At 43.6% G+C, this 17,028-nt stretch overlaps 1 protein-coding gene across 1 annotated transcript in view; it reads right to left on the bottom strand.

Annotated features, from left to right (window-relative positions):
- The window catches only part of LRP2 (LDL receptor related protein 2), a 193,316-nt gene extending 176,510 nt beyond the window's left edge, over positions 1 to 16,806 (bottom strand). Inside the window, exon 1 of the mRNA XM_045575318.1 lies at positions 16,547 to 16,806. Within this exon, the coding sequence (XP_045431274.1) occupies positions 16,547 to 16,619 (73 nt within the window). The 5' untranslated portion in view covers positions 16,620 to 16,806. The remainder of the gene's footprint in view (positions 1 to 16,546) is intronic.
- Between the last annotated feature and the right edge of the window lie 222 nt (positions 16,807 to 17,028).

The raw sequence follows: 17,028 nt of genomic DNA, 5'->3' as shown, positions 1-17,028 counted from the left end.
GGGGGGAAAAAAATGAAAGTCTTGGTACATAGAAATTAACTATTTAGCAATTGGCTTGGAATACATGTGTTTTACTTTGTTCATTTGAAAATTCTTTTTTTATTGCACGCTAACTTAGGAAAAAACTGGATTTCCTATCAATAATCATCATTATGGGCTAGAGAAATTATAACTTCCATGAACATTAAATCTAAAATCCTCCTCTCAATCTTACCTTGCACGGATGAATCCCTAAGGAATGATTGACAGAGTCTTGCAACTTTATAGCTTTTAAGGTCAATCTCTCCTTTTGTTCAAACAATCCTATTTCAACTGAGTTAACTAGAGAGAGGAGAGCCAGACTAGAAGGTAAGTAGTTCTATCTTTGAGATCCGTTTGACAGATTCATAGCAGAAACTCTCCATAAAGCCATCCTAAGAAAAAACAAAGCAATAATACCCTCCCGCCAAAAAATAAGCTGATTTAGGAAAAATAACTAAAAGATGAAGTTGGCTCCCTGTTAAGACTACTTCTCACCTCTGGTACTTACTTTCCTCCTTTCATTCCTCATGAAAATATACCAGTTTTGGGTCTCCTTCTTTCTGAAACTTCCTCTGGCAAACATTTACTGTGCCATTACCATCTCAACTACTTTACCTACTGGGGTAAATATTTCTGTATTTTAACCAGAGTTTCAAAACTGGCTTTAATGGTGGCAGAGCAGACATCTTTGACCAGGGTCAGAGTTGCTTGGGGCCCAAAAGATCCTTCAGCACATCCAGCCCATGGGCAAATGCTTCTCCATCTCTACAAGAGCAGCCTCCTCAGGCATAAAAAGACTCAGTTCTCACGTGGTTGTTGATCCTTTCTTCTAGGGCTTTGAATAAGAGAACCTGGTGGGAATTTTTTCCTAAATACTAAACAATAGCCCAGCCCAATCAGTGTGGCTCAATGGTTGAGCATCAACCCATGAATCAGGAGATCACAGTTTGGTCAGGGGACAAGCCAAGTTGGGGGCTTGATCCCCAATAGGGGATGTGCAGCAGGCAGCCAATCGATGATTCTCTCTCATCATTGATGTTTCTAGCTCTCTGTCCCTCTCCTTTCCTCTCTGCCATCTCTAATGGGAAGTTAGAAGAGAACTCTGACTGAGGGATCTTTTGAACTAAAACATGTCATCACAGAGAAGAGAACATTCCTAAATAATGAAATGAAAATATAGGAGAAAGCTGGCAGACAGGACTCAGTCAGTACCTAAAGAGTACGGAGGCAAAACTGAGTTAAAATAGAAATGTACTCTTCTAACCAATAAACTGTTTAGGACAGGCCTATGTCACAGGAATCTCTCTATCCTTTATTGTGCCTGATTACATCATATCTGGAGCATGAGAAAGTCTCGATCAATGTGTATTGAATGAACGAATAACTGCCAAAAGTAGCACAAAAATGTCCAAGAGTAGGGTTGCAAAGGTACCAACCTCTAAAATGAATTTACCTTGTTATAATATGAGCCTCACTAAATGAGGCTTTGTTTGAAAGAGGCATTTTATCCTACCAATTCACAGTGATAACATGGAAGAAATAAGGGCTCTGGGTTCAAGTCCTGATTCCACCACTTAGTAAATGGATGGCTTTGGGCAAATCACCTTGCCTTTTTTGCCTTGGTCCTTTACTCATAAAATTTGATGAAAAAGCAAGTAAAATAATAATAATACCTGTAAAACACTTAGAATTGTGTTAGGCACATAGAAAGCACTCAAAAAAAAATTTAGCCTTCATTATTCTAGCTCGTTCCCTCAACTATCTATACATGCATATAACTGAGCCATTCATCTGCCTATGGCCTCTTTGGTCGTGGTTGTATATGGAGTCCTTGAAAGAACGGGATCTAAAGTGAAAAAGATTGTGCTCAGGGGACAAGCAGCCCTGGGCATTTTTCAGCAGTTTGGGGCTCTCTTTAGTTAAACTCATTTTTCCTTCATTCATCAGGAACAAGATCCATGAACTTGACATGTTCTTTCCACCATAGTCCATGCCACCTCTCTGAATGGGGAAACCACTCCCCTCTTCAAAGAGGGCTTTTTGTCTGAACAAGGCTGTTTTCACTATGCCATGGTTTCAGACAGCTTTCTTCTGTGTTCTGTTTAAATACAGAATGACAGTCCACTCACACAACTTCCAAAGGCTTTGACTTATCTTTTTGTAAAGGATACTGTAACAAATCTATACCAATAAGAGCAAAATGACTCATTCTGAATGTAGGGGATTCTCACAGGTTAACTAGTTGTCTGGGATGGAAGTGAAAAAGACTGACACAGAATCAGTTACTCTGAAATGCCTTGGGATTCTGCAGTAATTGGGGGCAGTGAGGCAGAGGAAAGAGGAAAGTCAAATGAAGAGAAGGAGCGTTGCTAAGCCACTTGTTTTGATAGAGACTGCAATGTTCTTTTTTCTCTATCAGGTCTTGATGGGGCCTCTAGGATCCTGGGGGATTGAAGGGCTGGCAATACCAGAGACATGGTGATAAACCAAGAATTCCCCTTCTTAGATGTTGCAATGGCACAGTGTACTTACTTTTGCCTATCCCTGTACTTGTTTAGCCCTATTCTGGACACTAAGGATAAGGCAATGAATAAAAAGGATAAAAACCACTGCCATGGTGAACTTTACATTTTAGGGATTGAAAGACAAAAGCAAATACATAAGCAAAGTGCAATAGAAAATATAAATCAGGAAAGAATCAGAAGGCCACACTAAGAAGTTGACCTATGGAAGGCAAGAAGCAAGTAATGCATAATCTGAGGCAAGAGCTGTCAGTAAGAGAGAAAGCAAGTATAAAGGCATTTAAGGAGCTCACCGTATGGGGTCGGGGGCAAGGATATCCCTGCATCTAGAGCATTGTGGAGTGGAGAGAAGGTCAGGGAGGTAATATGGAGGCCAGTTGGTTAGGATCCTGTGGACCATTATAAGGACTTATACTATGACTCTCTATGAGATGGGAAGCTACAGAAGACACACCCAATGTCTTCTTCAAGGACTTTCTACATGCACTCGGTTCTTCTGGCGTGCACATCAGTGTAGAAAGGTACCTCCTCAAGCTCATGCTTTTCCCAGGACAGGCCACATCTAGAAACTAAGGAAGGCCTCACACAGAACACTCTCACAGTCAATTCCTGCTCCCGAGACCCCCACTATGTTGACTAAGGCCTTGTCATAGTTCACCTTCTGCCCATCTCTGCTCCCTTCCTTTTCCTTCAAACATCAGTCTTAATTAACATACATCTGCACTCCAAATTCCATCGCAATGTCTATTTCTAGACAACCGAATTTGTATATGACAGAAACCAATTGAGTTTTTGAGCAGAGGAGTGACATGATCTGGTGTCCTAAAAGGATATTGAAAGTAGAAAGAAGGAGCCCTACCGGTGTGACTCAGTGGTTGAGTGTCAACCTATGAACTAGAAGGTCACTGTTCAACTGATGGTCAGGGCACATGCCCAGATTTTGGGTTTGATCCCCAGAACGGGGCATGCAGGAAGCAGCCAATCAATGATTCTCTCCCATCATTGATGTTTATTCCTGTCCCCTTACGTAAATAGAGGAGACAGAAGGAAACTATTGCAATAATCCAGGTAAAAGGTGACAGTGACTTTTATCAGTGTAGTAGAGGTTAAAATGGTGAAAAGTGATTGAACTCTAGATATTTTTTTTAAGATTGAAATATGGGATTTTCCTGATAGATTTGAATATAAGATATACAAGGTTTGGAGTCTGAGCAAGGCTGAAGCAGCCATTTATTAGGATGGGGAAGTCTAGCAAGTCTGAGGCACTGGTGGAGATGAGTTCAGTTTTGGACATAAGTCTGAGATGACTATTGGACAGCCAGGTGATTATATCAAACTAGAGGTCCAATGCATGAATTCATGCACCAGTGGGGTCCCTCTGCCTGGCCTATGGGGTTGGGCCAAAACCAGCTCTGCGATATTCCCCGAGGGTCCCTGATTGCTAGAAGACACAGGCCAAGTGAAGGGACCCTACTGGTGCACAATCGGGGCTGGGGAGAGGTGCAGGAGGTTGGCCAGCAGGGGAAATACCAAGGAAGGGCCCCAGGGTGTGTCTCACTCAGTGCCAATCAGCCAGACCCCAGCAGCAAGCTAACCTACAGGTTGGAGTATCTGCCCCTTGGTGGTCAGTGTATGCCGTAATGAGCTGTTGAGTGGCCTTAGCACATCATTAGCATATTACTCTTTGATTGGTTGAACAAACAGATACTTAGCATATTAGGCTTTTATTATCTAGGACTAGTGTCCCAGTGCATGAAATTGGGGTCGGGGGGCAAGGATATCACTTGCAGGGGAGGGGTGTCCCATAGCCTGGCCTGCATCCTCTCCAACCTGGGACCCCTCAGGAGATGAACCGGCAGTCAGGACATCCCGCACTAACAGGAGACAGTTAGGAGATGAACCGGCAGTCAGGACATCCCGCACTAACAGGAGACAGTTAGGATCACTGTCTCCTAACCACTCACCTGCCTGCCTGCCTGATTGCCCCTAACCACTCTGCCTGTCTGCCTACTAACCCCCAACTGCCCCCCCCACTAGTATCAACAGACTATGAGTCTCAAGTGGAGTCAATGAAGAGCAAAACAAACAATTACCGTATTTTTCGGACCACAAGACGCACTTTTTTCCCCCCAGAAGTGGGGGGGAAAAGTCCCTGCGTCTGATGGTCCAAATATAGCCTACACATATACTTTAAAAAAAAAGTTTTTTTACTTGCCCAGCTCTGTGTGGTCTCTGTGTGCTTGCCTGGCTCTAAAATGGTTCTAAATGCTGCTGTTTACTTTTCAGGGTTGATTACATGTGTTTATGACTGTGATGTTGGGTTTTAATGCACATAAAATATTTTAGGACACTATTTGTTTCAGAATCTTTTTTTCTTCATTTCCCTTCTCTAAAAACTGGTGCGTCTTATGGTCCGGAGCGTCTTATGGTCCGAAAAATACGGTAAGACACAAACGGTGGCTAAAGGAAGGGTTGTCATCTTGGCCAAGAAAGAAGATGGCCAGGAATGAGGGAAGTACTTCATATCACCCTCAGATATAAAAAAAAAAAAAAAAAGTAGTTTTCCTTGTTACTGTAACTACCTTGTAATGTCAACAACCAAAAGAAAGAACTGCCTGGCCAGCATGGAGAATGAGGTTTGATTACCCATCAAGGCACATGCCTGGGGTGTGGGATCAATTAGGGGGCATGCAAGAGGCAACTGATTAATGATTCTCTCTCATCATTGATATTTCTATCTCTTTCTCCCTCTCCCTTACTCTTGGGAATCAATATTTAAAGGCAGGTAGGAGGGAGGGAGGGAGGACTGATTTACCAGAGTACAATTCAGTGCCACTGGGAGGAACTTATTGTGCCGAATTATTTCATCTGAGTTTCAGTTTACAAAAATAAAAACGATAGGTTATCTAGACCCAAACTATCTAACTCTCAGAATCTCCTGGAAAAGCTAAAAAAAAAAAAAAAAAAAAAAAAAGTCCCATACTGTTGATTTTATATGTATAGGTTTTGGCCTAAGAATCTATAAACTTTTTTTTTAACATATTTTTTATTGATTTTACACAGAGAGGAATTGAGAGGGATAGAGAGTTAGAAACGTCGATAAGAGAGAAACATCGACTAGCTGCCTCTTGCCCACCACCAACCTGGGATGTGCCCGCAACCAATGTACATGCCCTTGACCAGAATCGAACCCGGGACCTTTCAGTCTGCAGGCTGATGCTCTATCCACTGAGCCAAACCGGTTTCGGCAGAATCTATATACTTTTTAAAGCTCCCCAGGTAATTTTGGTGATATGCCAAGTTTGGAGAGCTAGTTGACTTCTATCCAGGGTCCATATCAATTATAATATTCTATAGGTTGTGATGAAAGAACATTGATAAGAACATAACTGAAATCTTCTCAAAGTTGAATTGCCCCTGGGTTAAACAAGCATGTAGCCCCATTTGCCCTGGTAGCTATAACGACAATATGGAAAGCCACACTGAAAGCAAAACTGAAACCTAGAGGGGAGTAGAGGCAAGAACACAAAGAAAGAGAACTGGAGCCCTGACTGCACCTCACCTGAACCCCTCACTGCCACAGAAGTTTTACTTACATGAGCCAATAAATACCCTTGATTGCTTAAGCCGGTTCACAGTAGGTTTTTATTTCTTGTTTCTTTCAATAAAAAGTATCCTCCACAGCCTTCCCCACATTGAAATTAAATTGTTGTGGAAGTACAAGTAGAATTTTCTTTTTTAGTAAGGTTATAATGCAGGCATGATTGACATATTTCAGAGAAAACACTTTTCATTCTTAAATTTAAGTTTATTTGAGAATTTCCCTATGAAATAAATTCTTTTTTTATTTTTGGCCTTTACTCGGAAAAGCTTCTCCTTGTTAATGAGATTAAAAACCAAAGAATGGGACCCAAAGAATTGACAAGCAGATTTCTGACACTCTAAGACTGGATGTTTTTTTATAAGAACCCAAGAAAGTCTAGCATAACAGAACTCAGAATTGTGGCTACTGTCTTATTCCCCATTTTCAGGTTTTCTCAAAACCCATTGGACCCTCAAAAATAAATACAGTAGGTCCTCGAGTTATGTCGGAGATCGGAACCCACTTACACATACACATTAGTAATGAAGTGAAACAGTAAAAAACTTTAAAAGACATAACAATTCCTGACTTTTACTAATGGTAAAGAAATAATAAAAAGCATAAAGCACATATGTACATAAATAAATGGGAAAGGGCGAAGAAACCACGAAATGACATACGTCAAATCTGATGTAACCCAAGGACTGCCTGTATGTTGTAATGTGAATCAGTAGGTCAGTGAGTAAAGTTACTAAGAATCTGCATGTGTTATTGGTTGGTAGTACATAACTTAAAGGAAACCTCTAGTGTTGCTTACAAACTTTGATTTCAAAATTTGGAGAATAAACAAGCCATTGTGTCCATCGTAACAGTGGTTTAACTTTTCAATGAACAGAATGGTAATCACATTTCCTCCTTTCATTCATTTCTCACTGTTTCCAATAATCTTAGGGGTCAGGCATGACCTCAGGGTTAATGACCAAAAGCTTAGGAATTTCAACATGAAACTTGGCACTGTCTAACCTAACATTTTCTCAGAGAGACTTATATTTTCTTGCATTATGCTTTGGCATTGTCCAGTTAACCACCTCACTTTTGGAATGATGTTTTTAGTTTCCCAGCACATGCTATAAGAAACATATATAAATTAAAACAAAGTAACAATCATCATTGAGTGTATGTGTTGGGAATTTCTGAATTAATTTTGGAATGTGTGAAAGATACCTGTTATACCATATTTAGAAAAAAATCTCTAGAGTAGATGCTAGTGACTCTTGGGTTTGCACCAAGATATATTCTGTCTTCATAAAGCATCTTAATGTCTCCAAACCCTTCTCTCTACTCCATCTTAAAGCTGAGGTCTTGTGCCTAGGATTCACTAAAAAAAATGAAATCATACAATACTTTCAAGAGCTCCTTTATTCTGATCTCTCAGCTCAATTTCCAGAACTTTCCTGTCCATCACAAAGGTCTACTTCAAATAAGAACCCTTTATGCTGCAAATAAACCTTCTAGAATTTCTCCTTTCTCCTGTTTTCCTTATAAACTTAAAGTTGCAACCTGATCACATGAACATAAGCACCATGTCTTTGCCTTAATGCTTCCAATACTTTCCCCCCTTCAATTTATTGAGCTATACCAGGACTGCCTGCTCTTGAGTAATTTCTAATTGCTAATAATTTTGTTCTGCCAGTATAAGGTTGGTTTAGTGTTCTCCCATGCACCAAAAGGTCACTGGTTCAATTGCCTGTAAGGATACATGCCCAGGTTGCAGGTTCGGTCTGGTTCAACTGATCCATGTTTCTCTCTCACACTGATGTTTCTCTCTCTCTCTCTCTCTCTCTCTCTCTCTCTCTCTCTCTCTCTCTCTCTCTCTCTCTCCCTCCTTCCCTCCCTCTTCTCTCTCTCCCTTCTCCTTCCCTCCCTCTTTCTCCCTCTGCTTTCCTCTCTCTATAAAAGCAATCAAATCAAAACAGCCAAAACCGGTTTGGCTCAGTGAATAGAGCATCAGCCTGCAGACTGAAAGGTCCTGGGTTTGATTCCGGTCAAGGGTATGTACATTGGTTGCAGGCACATCCTCAGTGGGGTGTGTGCAAGAAGCAGCTGATCGATGATTCTCTCTCATCGATGGTTCAAATTCTCTATCCCTCTCTCTCTTCCTCTCTGTGAAAAATCAATAAAATATATTTTAAAATAATAATAATAAAATAAAAGCAATCAAAACATATTTAAGCCTGGCTGGTATTGCTCAGTGGTTGAGCGTCAGACTATGAACCAGAATATCAGTGTTCTATTCCCAGTTGGAACACATTCCAGGTTGCAGGCTCCATCCCCACCTAGAGGCAGCTGATCACTGGTTCTCTCCTTCTCTGATATCAATTTTAAAAATTTTTAAACAGATTTTTCAAAAATTTCTATAGCCTTTTCAAGTCTGTCTTTATATAAAATTTAAATAACATGTTTGTTTTATCTGTTAAGGTGTTCTAAACACTTGTTTTCTTTGTGTGTGTATATTTTGTTGTTGTTGTTGTTGTTGTTGTTGTGTTTAGAAAAGCAAGCAAACCCTATCAGCATGGCTCAGTGGTTGAGTGTCAACCTATGGACCAGGAGGTCACAGTTCAATTGCCACTCAGAGCACATGCTTAGGATGCCAGCTCAATGATTTTGAGGCAGCTGATCAATGATTTTGTCTCATCATTGATGCTTCTATCTATCTCTTCCTCTCCCTTCCTCTCTGAAATTAATAAAAATATATTTTTTAAAAAGAAAAGAAAAGCAAGCAAGTATTTATTGGTCACAGTAAAAATATACTTAGTAGAGTGAAACAAGGAAGGGCTTAAAAGAAGCAACAGGAGAGCCTAGGCTGGGCTGCCTTAGCTCATTGGGAAGTCAGAGAAAAGGATGGGAAATGGGGCCTTAGAGACAGGTTCAGAGGGTTAGCCCAGGATAAGGTGTTGTTGCTCATTGCTTCCCTGGTTGCAAGTCTCATGGGCTCCCTTAGAGCTTAAGGGATGGTGCCTGTGTGGAAAGGGGGCGGGGGGGGGGGGTGGCACAGGTGTGCTCCCTGGAGGGAGAGCACACCTAGACACTTGTTTTTGCAGACCAATACCTTTTTATCATTCTCTTGGTAGCTTTACCCATTTTCCTCTGGGATCCATCCTTAGTCCATGAATCCAGGGACCAAGCATGTAACCCAAGCCTAAGCCATGGACACACTTCATGTCGCTGGATAGAATGACTGATTCTCCAACAACTACGCAGAACCCCTAAGATGCAACTAATACTGTTGCTAGGAATAAAGACAAAAACTCTTGATCTTTTCTAGCAAACATGACATGAAAGGCTGTGGGTCCAGGAACCATGGGCAATCATCTTGTAGCACCAGAGGGAACACATTTGAAAACAGAGTCATCTCATAACCAGGAAATAGAGAAACCAGATCAGCATGATATAGGCTGGGCCTGCATTTTATAATGCATTGAACCAAATGAAATTGCCAATATTTGACTATTTATAATCTAGATTCTAGATTCTAGAATCACAGCAATTCCACGAGCTTCCACCTAATAGCCCTATCTTTTCAATTATGTATTTCAATAAACTTCCTTTTTTATTTCAAGTACTTTAATTTAGGTTTATGTCATTTATAAGCATGGGTCCAGATTAATATGTGAAGTTGTTGCAACCACTAAAATAGCATGTCAACATTCACAAGTGCATCATTCAAACAACTACTTATAAAAAATTAAAATACGTGTTTTACTGAATTTCCAAGGTAGTAAGTGGCAGTCAAGAGTCAAACCCAAATCTAACCCTAAAATCTCACTCTTCCCCCATCATCCCACAGTGCTGAGGTTGTTGATAAATCACTTAGGAAACATTTACACAGGTCTTTGAGAGTTGGAGCATTGTTACAGCATAAGTTCTGGACCAAGCTAAGAGCACATGGTGCATGGCTGCATTAATCTATCATAGTTTTCCTCTTAGGCCTGGGACAGGTAACTCATTCAATATTTTTTAAGGAGACTCACCAAGGGGACAGCTTCAGACCATACCAGATTACAACTCTACACATTCACAAGTAACACACTCAAGGGGCAGACTCAGTGAGCACTAAAGCCCCACTGAAGCAAGTCCTGCCCCATAGGGATGTCTCTTGCACAGCTGCTCTTCCACTGTAGTTGCAGCTGGTCCTCATAGCCAATTGGCCTGGAGGTCAGTTCCTCCCAGTGATGCCAATAGCAATCAAGGCTCAACTACAAGACACAGAGGTGTACCTAGGTGCCCAGCTCAGATGACTGGGGAGACTGAGCTACTGGGCCCTACGGGACACCTAATAAACAAGGCCACTCTACCAATTCCAAGAGACATAGAGAAGGTCCTAATACATAGAAACAAACACAGTGAAGCAGCCAAAATTCAGAGACAAAGAAATCTGTCACAAATGAAAGAAATGGAAACAATCAACCTACTGGATACAGAGTTTAAAACAATGGTTAAAGGTTACTCAAAGATCTTACTGAGAGCTTCAAGAGACTTAATGAGAACTTCAATGGACTTAAAGAGACTTTCAAGGATCTTAGTGAGAACTTCAAAGACATGAAAAACAACTAGTCAGAATTAAGCATACACTAACTGAAATAAAATATAATTCACAAGGATTCAACAATAGAATAGAGGATTTCGAGAATCAAAGCAATGATTTGGAATACGAGGAAGCAAAAAAATACCCAATAAGAACAGCAAAAAGAAAAAAAATCCAAAAATATGAAGAGAGTGTAAGGAGCCCCTAGGATAACTTCAAACATACCAACATTTGCATTATGGGAGTGCCAGAAGGAGAAGAGAAAGAGCAAAATGTTGAAAACTTTTGAAAAATGAATGACAGAAAACTTCCCCTACCTAATAGAAGAAATACAATCCAGGAAACACAGAGTCCCAGACAAGAGGACCCCCACATCCTAGCCAGTTTTGCTCAGTGGATAGGGAATTTGCCTGCAGACTGAAGGGTCCCAGGTTCAATTCCTGTTAAGAGCACATGCCTAAGTTGCAGGCTCGATCCCTAGTAGGGAGCATGCAGGAGGAAGCCAATCAATGATTCTTTCTCATCATTGATGTTTCTATCTCTCTCTTTCTCTCTGAAATCAATCCTACCTAATAAAATAATCCTACCTAATGCAACTTAATCATCACTCCACTACATGCACAAGCCACACCCACCAGCCAATCAGAGCGAGTATGCAAATAAACCCAACCAAGATGGCTACAGCCACCGAGAGCAGGAGGGAGGCTAGGGCTGCCCCAGGCAATGGAGGAAGCAAAGCTTTCCACACCCTGGCTGGCCCAGGCCTCCACTCCAAGCATCAAAGTTTCAATTATAGAAGATACATAAATTCCAACAGAAATGGTTGCCAGCCACAGAGCGAGCAAGAGGCTTGGCTCCACTCCAGGCTACAAAGTTTCAATTGTAGAAGGTAAATAAATCCCAAATACCAGTGCCTCTGTTTGGGTAGCCGGGGGGGGGGGGGGGGGGGGGGCGGGGCAAGGGAACCCCCCCCCCTGATCTGGGACACCCTTCAGGGCAAACCAGACAGCCCCCACCCATGCACCAGGCCTCTATCCTATCTAATAAAAGAGTAATATGCAGATTGACCATCACTCCAACACACAATATGGCTGCCCCATGGGGTCAAAGATCCTGGCCCTATGTGGACACAAGATGGCCAGTAGGGGAGGGAAGTTGGGAGGGACCAGGCCAGCAGAGGAGGGAAGTTGGGGGCAAACATGCTGGCAGGGGAGCTGTTAGACATCAATCAGGCTGGCATGGGAGTGGTTAGGGGGTGATCAGGTTGGCAGGCAGAAGTGGTTAGGGGCAATCAGGAAGGCAGGCAGGTGAGCAGTTGGGAGCCAGCAGTCCTGGATTGTGAGAGGGATGTCCAACTGCCCATGTAGGCCCGATCCCCGGCAGTCGGATATCCCTCAAGGGGTCCCAGATTGGAGAGGGTGCAAGCTGGGCTGAGGGACACCCCCTCCACCCCCATGCATGAATTTCGTGCACCAGGTCTCTAGTATAAATATATTGGTTTTTTTTTTTAAAAAAAGAGAGGACCCCAAAGAGACCCACACTAAGACACATAATTAAAAGGTTAAGGACAAAGAGAGAATCTTAAAATCAGTAAGAAAAGCTGGAGGAGAAACCGAGTGAAGGGAGGCATTGGGAAGAGACATAACTAATACTCTCAACAATAAAGATTTAAAATAACAATAAAAAAGAAGATTCACCAAGGTTATTTTTTTAACATATTTTGTCTCACCTGATAAGTCAGAACCAAACCCAGGCTGGGGATACTCAAAGAACAGGTATATAAACATTGACAAGTGGAAAGACAAAATGAGGAACCTTGAGATCAGATTTTAGCTCTACTGAAGGCCACCAGCCCTGAGGGCAAAATGTTTAACCTACCCTTCTTTTCACTGTTTTCAGTCCCCTCTCTACCCTCCAGGGTTTACTAACCTATAAAAAATGCAAGTACAATCGCTCCTTGGCCTTTTGGCTAAGATCAAGTGTAAAAATGCAAGTACATTAGTTAATATCTAACTTTGCTTCCAGCTGTAACAGTGTACGTTTCTATTGAAACATGATTGAAGGGAGTTTAAGCAGACACCCAATAAAGACAGGCAAAGAAGAACTTCAAGCAGAGAAAGAGAAGCCAACTGTTGTGAAATAAAAGCAGCAGCAAGGTATCAGAGACTTGAGACGTGATGGTCCAAAGGTTGCATGTTTGTTATTGCAACCTTTTTAAACATATAAATGTTACTGGAAGATGGAATTGTAAAAGCTGATACAAACTATAAAGGGCATAACCAAATTTTTATTGGGTAAAAGAATATAACTTTGTTAAAGATCAATACCATTGTCTCAAAAAAGTTTCAAATCAAATCCTTGGATCTGGGAATTCCTCAAAGAATTTCTCAAAGAAAAATACTTAAAGACTGTGTGCATTTGGAAACTGGGAATATAAATAGTAAAATAAAAGAATACATTACTTTAAGTCCTGGTCAATATAATAAATAAATATAATTTCTAGTTTATGCTCAATGTCTACATGTCTTACACCTTACACCACTCAAAGTACTTTAATCTCTTTAGGTTGATAAAATGCCACAGAATAAATTATCTTATATCAATTTTTTAAAAATATTTTTGTATTGATTTCAGAGAGGAAGGGAGAGGGGAGAGAAACATCAATGATGAGAAAGAATCATTGATTGGCTGCTTCCTTTATGCCCCGTGCTAGGGCTCAAGCTTGCACCTGGGCATGTGCCTTTGACTGGAATCAAACCTGGGCCCCTTCAGTCCACAGTCTAGCTCTAACCACTAAGCAAAACCAGCTAGGGCTCTTATCACATAAATTTTGCAGATAAGTAATCTGAACCATGCAAAATGAAGTGGCTTCCCCAAGGTCACACAGCTAGAAAATGACAAAGTCATTGGGCACCAGAATTCAGGCTTTTCCAAGTTTTTTTCTTAAAAAGCATTATACAGCCCTGGCTGGCTTGGCTCACTGGTTGATTCCTGGTCAAGAGCACTTGGTTGCAGGTTCATCCTGCATTCAAAAGGCAATCAATCAATGTGTCTCTCTCACATTAATATTTCTTCTCTTTCCCCTCTGCCCCCCACCCCCACCCCGCCACCTTCCCTTTCATTCCCTCTAAAAATCTATGGGGGAAAAGACATCCTTGGGTGAGGACTTTAAAAAAAAAGGGGGGGGGGGGGAAGAAGCACTATACAAAATATGAGGAAAATGCAAATAATTTTTAGCTATAGATGTACTATAATTTTTAAAAGACTAAGCATAAAATATTCAGAGGTCTTTTCTAATTTTTAATAATGCAAAGTTTGCAGTAAGATCTTACCTAAAATGTGGTGCTAGCATAAGGGCATTTACAATGTAATCAGTTAGAATCAATATAACAGGAATCTAAAAATCTCCCAGGTTGAGGACATTCAGAAAACAAGCATGTAAAAATGATCAAGCAGTAAGACTAGGGGTGAGGATACTTGGATTTGGGTCATAGAAACCTGGAGAAGATTGCTGAAAAAAATACCCAGATATAGAGCAGCAAGCGGATATTATCAAACATGGCAAAGACATACAAAATGCCCCCAGCTTCTTTAGTAACCCACACATCGATGGTAACTTAAAGAGCGTAACATTTTTAGTACAAGAGAGAAGAAACAGAGACAGGGAGGGCCATCCTATAGCAGTTAAATTATAGCCCCTGCAGTCAGAATCTCTTGGATCTGCCCCACAGTCCTGTCATTTTCTAGCAGTGCCATCTTGGGCAAGTTACTTAATTGCTCTGTGTCTCCCTTTCCCCTCTGTAAAACCGGGAGAGTAAGAGTGCTTCCTTCAAAGGGGTACTATGAAGATTAGATGAGTCAATAAGTATAAAGTACTTAGAACAAGACCTGCCACATAGATATTATGTGTGTGTGTATATATATATATATATATATATATATAGAGAGAGAGAGAGAGAGAGAGAGAGAGAGAGAGAGATCTAAACTACCAAGAAAAGTAAGTACCAATCATTTGATGACTAAACTACCAACCGAAGAGAGAGAATTTATGTTTGTGTTTGGTTATACGAGGACAATGCAAATGTATCCCAGATGAATCCAGACAAGGCTTCCTTTTGCCAGGCACTGACAGGGACATATAGTAAATCCTATGGCTATAGTTAGGACATGGGATATATATAACCCATGGGATATATATATAACACAGAGAGGATTTATTATTGTAGAAAGTTTGCACCCTCAGAGGGGTGCAAACTTTCTACAATAATAAATCCTCTCTGTGTTACACTGGAAAGGTGTTTAAAGTAAGAAGTATTAAGTCTCCTCCCTTTCCAAAGATTTTTCAAGACCGGTGGGATTTGCTGGCCTTTCCAAATCTTCTTCCCAGGAAGTCTGAAATGGGCATTGCTAGGAGTTGCTGTATAATTACTTAGTTGATTCTAAGGAGCTTACTTTAAGAAGTGAGGGAAAAAAGCAGATTAACCATTTGAATACATGTCACGGCCCATCCACAACCCCCCCCCCCCCCCCCGCCGTCTCTCCACCATAAATGGGGGCTTCTACACTCCCCATCGACCTCCAATACGTGATCCAGGAAAATCAATTTATTGCTTTGGCTAATCCTCCAACAATAGGGGTTTCATTTTCATTGTAGGGCAATTAAGTTGGCCAACGAGAAGGAGCAGGTGGGGAAATAGGGAGAGGGGTCTCTCCCATCCCTACAGACAGCTTAGTTCCCGTGAAGGCAGCAGCGTCCCCTGTCTGTCTGGTCACACGCGGCTCCAGGCTGCTACCTAGCAACGCAAAGCCAAGGGGAGAGCTCGCGGGTTCCCCAGCCTCCTCTTCGCCCTTCCCATTCATCCCTGGTTCGCGCTCGCGGTCTCTCTCTCTCTCTCTCTCTCTCTCTCTCTCTCTCTCTCTCTCTCTCTCTCTCTCTCTCCCCCTTCCTCCCTCCCTCCCTCTCTCTCCCTCTTTCCCTCTCCCTCTCGCTCTGTCTTCAAGCTCTATCTCCCCTTCTTCTCTCCATTATCCTCTCTACTTGCTTGTCTTCTCTCTCCTCTTCCCCTCTTACTGCTTTTATTCTATCCCTCTCTTTCTCTGCCTCCGTGTCTGCAAAAAACGTAAACGGTCCGACCACTTGCCAGAAGTTTAAGACGCTCAAAACCAGAAACTTTCCCCTCTCCAGCCCTCCAAACCCTGGCCGCGCAGCAGACGCGCCCCATTCATCAGCACAAAAGCTCCCAGCGCCGGTTTGGAAAGGAAAACCCTGCCAGAAAACGCTCCCGTCTATCAGCCGCCCTCCCAGCCAATCCCACCGCCCGGCCTTATCTCGGCTCGTAAATGACCTGTATCAGGATGCGGTCTCTGGGGGGTCACCGCGGGACCAGGTTTCCCCGCTGGAAGGAGGGGGCACTGCAGCCCGCAGCCGGGCGCGCGAAGGGATCTCCCCGGCGGCGCTGCAGGTGGAAACGTCTCCGCTCCCCGGGGTCCGATCTCAAAGTGCTTTCCCGAGGAGTCGGGACAAACTCCCGTGGAAACAAAGGCGGGATGCCCGTGGGGTGCGCTGTCACCCACACCGGGGACGGGGGGGTGGGGGGGGGGCTGCTTTCCCAAGTTTGGCTGCTCAGTCCCCAAGCGGGCGGAGGGAGGGGGATCCCGCTCGCCCCGCACTGGGCAACCTGAGCGCCCCAGGGGGGAGCCGCCGTCCCGTCCTGCCACCCACCCAGCCCCCTCAACCCGCTCCACCCCGGCCTCGCGCTCCGCCGCCCGCCGCCCGCCGCTCGCAGCCTGGGAAGCCCGGCGCCCCGAGCAGCGCGCCGCCCGGAGGGCGCTTACCTTGGCCGCTGGCCGGCCCCAGGCAGGCGGCGAGAGCCAGCAGCAGCGCGCACGCCGCCGCCCCGCGCTCCATCCCGCCGGCCGCCTCGGCCTCGCCGTTCCTTCCCCGGAGGTGGGCGCGCACCGCAGCAGCGCCTCCGCCTGGAGCGCTCGGAGAGACCCGCACCTCGCGGGCTCCTGGGGGCAGGGAACGGGCCCGCCCAGAGCGTCCCGCTTTTCTACCCGCGCCAGTCCCCACCCTCCAGACGGAGGATAAAGCCCTTTAGACCCAGCCGCCCCGGAACTAGCATGCGGGAATCCGGCGGGGCAGGCCCCCTGCCGCCGGCCCGCCCCCTGCACTTTGCAGCGCGGGGAGCAGTGGGACTCGAACACACACACACATACGCTCACACACACACACATACGCGCGCGCACACACGCACGTACTCACACAGCCTCACACACCGTTGCACACGCTCACAATCACACTGGCGCAGTCTCAC

Source organism: Pipistrellus kuhlii, unplaced genomic scaffold, assembly GCF_014108245.1.
Source record: "Pipistrellus kuhlii isolate mPipKuh1 unplaced genomic scaffold, mPipKuh1.p scaffold_m20_p_7, whole genome shotgun sequence".
In the NCBI taxonomy this organism is placed as follows: domain Eukaryota; kingdom Metazoa; phylum Chordata; class Mammalia; order Chiroptera; family Vespertilionidae; genus Pipistrellus; species Pipistrellus kuhlii.
This window is presented reverse-complemented; position numbering and strand designations above follow the sequence as displayed.